This window comes from Camelina sativa, chromosome 20 (genome assembly GCF_000633955.1).
Source record: "Camelina sativa cultivar DH55 chromosome 20, Cs, whole genome shotgun sequence".
Taxonomy (NCBI): domain Eukaryota; kingdom Viridiplantae; phylum Streptophyta; class Magnoliopsida; order Brassicales; family Brassicaceae; genus Camelina; species Camelina sativa.
Genome location: NC_025704.1, coordinates 25,638,928 through 25,648,621, shown reverse-complemented (window position 1 = coordinate 25,648,621; position 9,694 = coordinate 25,638,928). Strand labels below are relative to the sequence as shown.

Sequence of the window (9,694 nt, the reverse complement as noted above, 5' to 3'; positions counted from 1 at the left end):
TGCAGAACCGAGTCAACCCGACCAGACTTTGTTTCGGTCCCTCTCGTTTGATCGATCGGCCGGTGCCTGATTGCGTTTTGACTCCCGAAATCTCCGGCCAAAGTTTAATCTAGGTTTGTCATTTCATATTCCTAGTTACAATTCTGTTATCTCATAAAAAGATCCTCTCTTTTTCATTTATGGGGTTGTGTGTTGCGATCCGATGTCCATCACCGTGACCTCGATTACGCACATAAGATCTTTAATCAGAGGCCTCAACGAAATTGCTTCTCTTGGAATACTATAATCAGAGGTTTCAGTGAGAGCGATGAAGAAGACAAAGCTGTAATCGCAATCGCATTGTTCTGCTTGATGATGAGCGATGAGTTCGTTGAACCGAACCGGTTCACGTTTCCTTCTGTGCTTAAGGCTTGTGCGAAAACAGGGAAGATTCAACAAGGTAAGCAGATTCATGGGTTGGCTTTGAAGCTTGGGTTGAGCTGTGATGAGTAATCTCGTTAGAATGTATGTGATAAGTGGTTTGATGAAAGATGCTTGTGTGTTGTTTTACAAGAACATTATAGAGAAAGATATGGTGGTGATGGTTGATAGAAGAAAGAGAGATGGTGAGGTTGTGTTATGGAATGTTACTGAGCTATTGAGTGTTTTTGTAAAATGAGGCGGGCTGGAGTTCAGCCTAGTGATGTTGCTTACATCAATCTCTTGACTGCTTGTAGCCATGCTGGGTTAATAGAAGAAGGAAGGAAGTATTTTAGTGAAATGGTGAGTGTGGATGGGTTAGAGCATAGGATTGAGCACTACGGGTGTATGGTTGATCTATTGGGTCGTTATGGTCTTCTTGATGAGGCTGAGGAGTTCATACTTAATATGCCTATAAAACCAGATGATGTGATATGGAAAGCACTTTTGGGTGCTTTCAGAATGCACGGAAATGTCAAGATGGGCAAGCGTGTTGCAGACATTGTGATGGATATGGTTCCTCATGACAGTGGAGCTTATGTGGCCCTCTCAAACATGTATGCTTCTCAAGGAAAATGGTCAGAGGTTTCGGAGATGAGGCTCAGAATGAAGGAGATGGATATAAGAAAAGATCCCGGGTGTAGTTGGATCGACATTGATGGTGTGCTTCATGAGTTTCTTGTGGAAGATGATTCTCACCCGAGAGCCAAAGAAATCAACTCAATGCTCGTAGAAATCTCAGAAAAACTGAGGGTGGCCGGGTATAGACCAATCACCACACAGGTTTTGTTAAACTTGGAGGAAGATGATAAAGAAAACGCACTTCATCACGCACTTGATAACATCATTTCATAACTAAGTTAATGTTTAACTAATTGAATTTCATACGGATTGAATTTCGTAACCCATAAATATTATGATAATGTTTAACTAAGTTTACGTTATCAAACACTCTAGGAGATCATTGTGCACCACAATTGTAGAAACAGTTACATATGTACCGATCAGAGCCTGGTGGCTTCACAACACAATTTCAAAATACAATAATTTTTATAATTTATAAGTTTAAGAATATGATTAAGAATATTATATAATTGTAATAAGTTTAATTCTAATATTATATACCAAATTTATAGATTTTATAATTGTAATATGTTTAAAAATATTATATTATTAAATCTTAAGATCTTAAACATGTTCTCCCTATAACTAACTTTTTAGCAAAAGATCTTAACTACTGATCTTAGATTATTTTCCTAATTTATTTAATCTAAGAACACAAAAAACTGTTGTGCCTATAAAGATGCCCTTAGGCCATCTTTATAGGGAGAACATGAGGGGTGTTCTTAGCCCAAAAAAAATAGAAAAATAATGAATAGTGGCTTAGAACACTTTTTTTAGTTCTTGATGTAGACTGATCTTGGCTCAGTTCTAAGCTGACGTGGCAAGCTGTGAATGGATACAATTGTTTGCAAACAATTTTTCACAAATTAAAAGAGGATCTGATTAAGAATATATAGAATAAATTTGGACATTAAACTATATATTAATTAAATAAAATGTTTATGTGCTTCAATTAAGTAATATGTTTTTTTTTATCTTTAATGTTTTTGTTGTTTCATAAAAATTTGGTATTGTATTTTGAATTTTAGTAAAAGTTTTATAAGTTTGCAATTTAAATGTTATTTTATAAGTTTTTATAATTGTAATATGTTTAAGAATATTATATTATTAAATCTTATGATCTTAAACATGTTCTCCCAATAACTATCTTTTTAACAAAAGATCTTAACTACTGATCTTACATTATTTTCATAATATTTTTACTCTAAGAACACCTAAAATAGTTTCCCCTATAAAGATGCCCTAGAGCACTTTTTTCCATTGTTCACTATTTTTTATGACAAGTTTACCCTTACTCAAATATAAACAAAGAAAACAAACTAAAAAGTAACCAAACCAAATATCTTTTTGTCTCTATCTCATTCTTCTCTCTTACTTTGTTACTTCTTTCTCTCTCTCAACCAAATAAAAAAGTAAGATTTAAGACAACTCACAATTTACACATCAATATCTTATTAGATTCTCCTTCTCTCTATCATCAACATATTCTTAACTCTTATTTATGCTTCTTGCTCAAAAAAAAAATAGAGAAATTATTTTGACAATTTTATTACTAATTGTAGCTAAATAACTTGTATGATCATGATGTGCTTATGTATGTTTTTTTTTTTTTGTCAACTGGTGTTGTATATATTGAAGGGTCATACAATCGGTTACAACAGCCCATAAATACATACAGAGAGAAAGGATACAGACTTCAACCCTTTCTCTGCTACAAACAGTAGCCAAAAAACCAACAACCAAAACAGCCTAAACAACAGCTGCCATCTATAACCCACCTACTAAATACAAAACTCAAATTCAATCAGAGGATAAAACACGTTCCTCCTCAAACAGACCATTTAGCCAGAAAGGGTGACCTGATGCCACATACGATTGCAACCTGCAATCAGTAGTGACACTCTGAGCTACAAGCAAAGCCCCTCTGTTTGAAGATGAGTTTTCCAAAAATAATTTCCATTCTAAAATAGACCTAAGAGACGAAGCAACCTCCATAGACTGATATCTAAATGAAGGCGAAGTTGCAGGTTTGGTAATCGCATTTACCAAATACTCTTCTTGCAACGCAAAAACCACTTTGTTCACCCTGTGACTCGACATGCTATCAATTGCCCACTGTAGCTGAGCCTCTTGCTTATCCTTACACCTGGATAAGGCTCTACGGCTATGTAACAACACCATTCCTTCATGGTTTCTCAAAATCCATGCACAACCTGCTAACTTATTTCTGTTTGACCAAGAAAAACCAACATTACATTTTAGCCAGTTTGGTGCTGGTCTTCTCCAAACCTTTCTGTTCTGATCGAGGCCAACACTCTGCCTGCAATCTTCACCCGAGTCTGCTTTATCCTTTTCCCCTTCTGCTTCTTCTTCAACTTTTTGAGTCTCTATCCACTCCAACCAGTCCTCTCTGATTTTTTGAGCAGATTCCAAAGGAGAGAACCCATTTCCTTCAAACGAAACCAAGTTTCTATTCTTCCAAATTCTCCAAAGGGTCCAGGGGAAAGACTTCCTTAATTCATCAGGCCAGAGAGGGTTTCTAACGTTCTCTAAAAGAAACTGAAAATTGGAAAAGACCGAACCATCAGTTAACGCCCAAATTTGTCTAGCCATGGAGCATTTGAAAAGAACATGATTGATAGACTCATCAACCTCTCCACAGATTTGACAAGAAGGATCCACTTTCATACCTCGACCAATCAGTTTTGAAGCAACAGGAAGGGCTCCACACAGCACTTTCCAAAGGAAAACCTGAATCTTTGGGTCTGTTTGTAAATCCCAAACTTTGGCTTTAAGAACATTAATGGAGGGAAGTTGGTTGGCTTCCACAATCACTGGAGAGTTACTTAAGAGTGAACCCAGCCAATAAGCAGATTTAACTGAGAATTCCCCATTTTTATTGTGCTTCCAGGAGAAAAAGTCTTCACTCACAACCACTGGTCTTATCTGAAGGATTCGCTGGACATCATCTGGGAAGAAGTTCTCCGACAGCTTTTGGGGATCCCAATCCCGTCTGACCACATCAATCAAATCTGAAGCTCTGAGATTAGGATCGAAAAAATCCATTCTCCTCCAAGGAGCTCTCCAACCTTCCTCATCTTCAATCCAGGATCCAACCAAACTTTAACGGATGATCCATTCCCAACATTCTTCTTTAAACCCCGGCACAGTAGTTCTCTCCCAAACAAGATACTCCTCTATGCAAAGGATGGTCGCGGTCCTAAAGGTGCCTCCAAAAAGTTAAAAGAGGGAAAGTACCGGCTTTTTAAAATTTTGGCAAATAAACACTCAGGGTTCTGCAAAAGCCTCCAAGCCTGCTTAGCTAAAAGGGCTTGATTAAAGACGTGGATGTCTCTGAACCCTAAGCCACCTTGTTCCTTAGGAAGACAGAGCTTTTCCCAGCTTAACCAATGAATGTTCTTCGAACGCTCAGTACTATTCCACCAAAAATCCGCCATGACACTGGCTAAGTTAGAACAAGTGGTTTTTGGAAGCTTGAAGCACGACATAACAAAAACCGGCATGGCTAAAGCGACTGACTTTAAGAGAACCTCTCTTCCTCCTTGAGAGAGAAGTTTGGAGAACCAACCAGAACACTTCTCTTTGACTTTGTCTTTAATATAATTCAACAACTCCACCTTTGAGCCACTAAAGCATTCTGGCATCCCCAAGTAAGTGCCAGCTCCTCCTTCTTTGAATATACCCATCTTGGTCTGAATTTCAACTTTGGTGTCCTGAGAAATCCTGGACCCAAAGGTTATAGAGGATTTGTTGAGATTTAACGACTGACCTGAAGCATCTCCATACTTTTTCAAGGTATTTAACAAGAATGAGCATTGATCAACTGTTGCTTGACACATGAACAGACTATCGTCTGCAAACAGGAGATGGTGGACCTCTGGACCTTCAACCCAAAACTTGATGCCCTAAAAAATACCATTTAACTGTCCTTTGTTTAAGAGGTGAGTTAAACCTTCCGTACAAAGAACAAACAAGAAGGGAGATAAGGGATCCCCTTGTCTTATTCCCCGCTGCGGTTGGATCATTCCAAAAGCTTGATCATTAATCAAGACAGAGAAGGTGACTGACGACACACATTTCAAAACCCAACCAACCCACTTCTGATGAAAACCCATTGCTAACAGCAAGAACCTTAAGTAGCTCCATTCTACTCTGTCATAAGCTTTTGACATATCTGTTTTCACCGCCATGCATTGAGAGGAGATCTCCTGATGAGAAGAGAGGCTGTGAACAACTTCATGCGCAATCATAATGTTATCAGTTATCAGGCGATCCGCTACAAAAGCTGATTGATTCACTGAGACGATGAAGGGTAGAATTGGTTGCAGTCTAGAGACCAAAATTTTGGAGATAACCTTGTACAGCACTGAACACAAACTGATGGGTCTCAGGTCTGTCATCTCTGTGGGGTGATGAGTTTTTGGAAGAAGACATAAATGCGTATAGTTCCACTCCACAGGAAACACACCTTGCTCGAAGAAACCTTTGATCTCTTTAATCACTTGGGTACCAACAATGGTCCAATATTGTTGGAAGAACAAACCAGTCAAACCATCCGGACCCGGAGCACTCGTTGGATCAATGGAGAAGATGGCATCTCTTATCTCTTCCGATGAAACTTTACCAATGAGGTTTTGATTCATATCATCAGTGACTTTGGCAGGAAAATCTGAAAACCAATCTTGAAAACTCGGAGGATTTGACGATTTGAAAAGGTTGGTGAAATAAGCAGAGCCACTTCCCCTTTTGCTGCTTCAGATTTCTTAGCTACCCCATTAGCATCCATCAAGATTTCAATCCTCTTTCTCGCTCTGTTTCCTTTCACTGATCCATGGAAATATTTTGAGTTCCTATTCTCTGATCTCAGCCACTTCTGCCTGCTACGTTGACTCCAATACACTTCTTCACTCTTGTAAAACACCTTTTTTGAACCCTTTCATACTCAAAATTAACCGAGGTAGTATCTCCTTTGGGGAGATTAACAATCTTGGATCTTCTTAGAGGTTTGGATACATCAAACAAAACCTTAACCCTTATAAAATCCTGCAACTGCGGCTTCTCGGCATCAAAAGCAACTTCTGTAACCTGACCAATCAATTCCCCTAGGGCTGTGAGCGCCTCCTTTGTATAGAAATTTATCGGAATATTCCACATCTGGATCCACATAGGTGTGAACTGGAGATAGTTATCCGGGGGAAACTCAACCCACCTATCCACCACTATCGTCCATTCATTGAAGGTATGAACACCTTTTTCTAGAACCTCGAGGAGATCATGTTCCGAAGTGAAGAAGAATGAAATCTCTCTTTTGACAGAGCCACTCCTCTTGTCCTTCCCAACTTCTACCATTTACGCAGCATGATACGGACGAGCTGATCCATCGGTTGACAACCAGGATTGAGAGTTCTGCCAACCAGACTTAAGACGTTTTTCTCACAAGACGAGAACTCCGGGAGGTTAGGCATATCAAAAGGAAGATCCTCCTCATCCAGAGACATAGCCATCAGAGCTCTATCCATGGCTGACGACATGCTGAAACACTTGTAGACTAAAACTAGATCCGAGATCTAAAAACCCAAAGGCCCCAAACAAAGAAAACCTTTGCAAACCTTAAACTCTCTGCAGAATAAACGGTAGAACCACCACTAACAAGAAACTTGAACCAACTTTTGAAATTAAGAGCTTGATCAAAGAAGAACCCTTGACAACTTTTTGCGAAAGATTTATCCAAAGAGCCGACAAAGACATAAATTGGATGAAAAGGTCTTAATGGAGAGTGTTTTACTCCAGTCAATTCTCTATTCTAACCCTAATGAAACCACTAGTTTAGAAAGAGGGTCCTAAGCGTTTTTTTGGAATCCCCTATATCAAGTTTTTTCACTTACAATGTTTTTCGTACTTATGTATGTTTTCTAATTTGCTTCTTTTTAAATATATATATATATATATATATATTTTTAATATAGTAGAAAGTCTAATCCAGAAAATATTAATTTCAGATGAGCGACTAAATAGTTGATTTTTTTTTTTGAGATTTAAACAACAGAATTTAATTATTTTCTTCTTATTTTCTATGATTTTCTAGATTTATTAGTTTCAAAAAAATTAAGATTCAAAAAACAAAAAAAATAAAAGTTTATATGTTAACAAGAATCATGTAGTGCCAGAATTTATTTTCAATTTTGTGGGATAGTTTTATCCTAGATTCTTGCTTATCTCTTTCTCTCTTTGTAATCATTTTATTTAATTATTATAACATATATTTTCAATTTTGTTTTTATGATTCATTATAATTTTATTTTTTCTACATTTGATGATCCATCTTACTATATTTCAAATGAATAATTGTATTACATATTATCCAATTATAGTTGAATATTTGTAAATTATTATGTGGATACTTTTTTATGGATACTTATTTGTGGATACGTTTTTGTGAATATTTTTTTTGTAGATACTTTTTTGTGGATACATAAGAATGCCTAATTAACATAATAATGCATTATTAATGCATTGTTTCCAATAAGAATGTTTTTCTACAAAGGTCCTGGATATATAACTGCTCGAAACAATGGTGTCCATTATGTATTGTTTACGTGGACAACATTCTTTACAAAATTGGTGTCCATTAATTTGTGTTGAGCGATTGTATTTTTATCTTAAAAACTAGGTTTGTATAATAAAAATTTGATGCCATCATGTGGATGAGGTGCTATGAATACTGATTAGTTATAAATTATTTATTTATATTTGAATAATTGTTCGCTATTATGTGGATGGTTAACATATCTAGATGAATACTTACTTTAGGATGATCAGGGAAAAATGTATGAATACCTAATTATCCAATTATTGTTGAATATTTGTTAATTGTTATGTGGATGCTAAAAATGTCTTATTATGTGGATACGTATTTGTGGATACTAATGTCTTATTTGTGGATACTTATTCTAAAATAATATCCACATGGATGATGAGTTATACACGTCCACTAAAAACTACTTGTATTTTGGTGAAACAATCGTTGTTAACTATCAAACAATTTTAACCTCATCATATCCCTAAAAACTAAGCATGAGACCGATCATTATATCCTATCCTAAACCCTAAACCTTAAACATTTAAACCCTAAATCCTAAATCCTAAACCCTAAACCCTAAACCCTAAAGCCTAAACCCTAACACCTAAATCCTAAACTTTAGACCTTAACCTTAGATCATAAACCATAATCATAAATTTAATTTCATAGTAATTGTTACAAATGTAGCCAAATCTGAAGATTTTTTTACTAGAAAACATAAAACTGAAGATCAATAACATATGAAAAAAATTTGATGGATGATACTATATATATTAAACATGAAACTAATCATTCATAAACATATAAGCATCTGGATTTGATTTTGTAGATGATAAATATATCAGAATGAAAAATTTTAAAAAGATATAAATGTGGCTAAGGGATATATATATATATATATATATATATTGTTATTCACTACTCAAGATTATTCAAACACATATATCAAAGAGAGAGAGTAAGATAAACGAATAAAATAAAAATTATTTGGAAATTGAGAGAGAGTTAGAGAGGGTGAGAAAGAAAATAAAGTAAAAAATAAAAAATAACAGAAATATGTGTTAGTCCAAAGTGTGTTAGAATGCAATTTTTTTTATAGAAAAGTGTGTTAGAATGCAAATATTGATTATATTTTTGCGGTCAAATAATGAATTAAATACGACATTTAACATTATAAAAATTCACCGAGAAAAAAAATTGTTTTATACACATTTCATAACAGCTGTAGGTAGTAGCCCTAGTCACTAGGTACCGACTTAAAATATTAAATCGACAAAAATTTAATTTGAACTTTTTTTTTTTTTTGTTAAAGCGTATTCAATTTTTATAAATAAATGCCCAATGGGCTATTTCCGGATTTAGCCCATTACAATTCCCAAAGGGCTTAAACCGCTTACATCAAACCAAATAAAAAACCGTGAATCAAAATTGACCCAGGTTTAAAACACGAACCAGAATCAAACCGGATTTCGTTTACCCTAATTCTGCAACTGAAGAACACAGTTGCAGCCGCCGCCCAAAATTTTGCGGATGCTCGTCGAAACAGGTCCTCCGACGAGCCTGGACGACGCGAGTCAAACGGAGATGGTGATCCAAGATCCGTTGCCATCCCGCCACCGTAGAGCAGCTTCGAGGAGGAAGAAAAGAGCCGAGCTTTCATTGTCGAAGAGAAACAGGCTCACATGTGAGAAGAGATAGGCGGTAGGGAGTAGATCTGAACCCTTCGACGGTGGCTTAGCTCCTCCTTGCCGTAGACGACCTCCCCCATCGAACAACAACCCTGAGAAACCTCCAGAAACTCCGAGTTTCAGATCTAACCACCCTCTCTCTCGATCCTTGCCGTGAATCTCCCTTTTCTACTCCTCGTCGCACCACCGCCGATAGAGCTCTTACCGTTGGTGTGTCGAGGAAGCTTCTCCCTTCCACTGCTCCCTTGATTTCGACCACGAATCTTTCACCGGATTGATGCAGCGGTTAATCGATGAAGCACCATGAGCCTTGGGCTCTCGT

The 9,694-nt window shown here is 36.6% G+C and overlaps 1 protein-coding gene and 1 pseudogene across 1 annotated transcript; one reads left to right on the top strand and one right to left on the bottom strand.

Moving 5' to 3' along the window:
• Nucleotides 1-1,314, top strand: part of LOC104772819 — a 3,702-nt pseudogene extending 2,388 nt beyond the window's left edge.
• On the bottom strand, nt 2,884-6,453 carry LOC104772818. Its single transcript, XM_010497386.1, has 4 exons — nt 6,026-6,453; nt 5,199-5,853; nt 4,370-5,009; nt 2,884-4,181 (listed from the first exon to the last, which is right to left on the bottom strand). The coding sequence occupies exons 1-4, from the start codon at nt 6,451-6,453 to the stop codon at nt 2,884-2,886; spliced, it is 3,021 nt and encodes a 1,006-aa protein (XP_010495688.1).

Excerpts from the sequence above, each read along its gene's own strand:
- LOC104772818 (XM_010497386.1), bottom strand. The coding sequence starts at position 6,453 with ATGGTAGAAGTTGGGAAGGACAAGAGGAGTGGCTCTGTCAAAAGAGAG. Across the intron at positions 5,010-5,198 it reads TGGGTTTTCATCAGAAGTGG|GGCATCAAGTTTTGGGTTGA; the intron begins GTTGGTTGGGTT and ends GGTATTTTTTAG. Across the intron at positions 4,182-4,369 it reads GCTTTTGCAGAACCCTGAGT|ATGAGGAAGGTTGGAGAGCT; the intron begins GTTTATTTGCCA and ends CCTGGATTGAAG.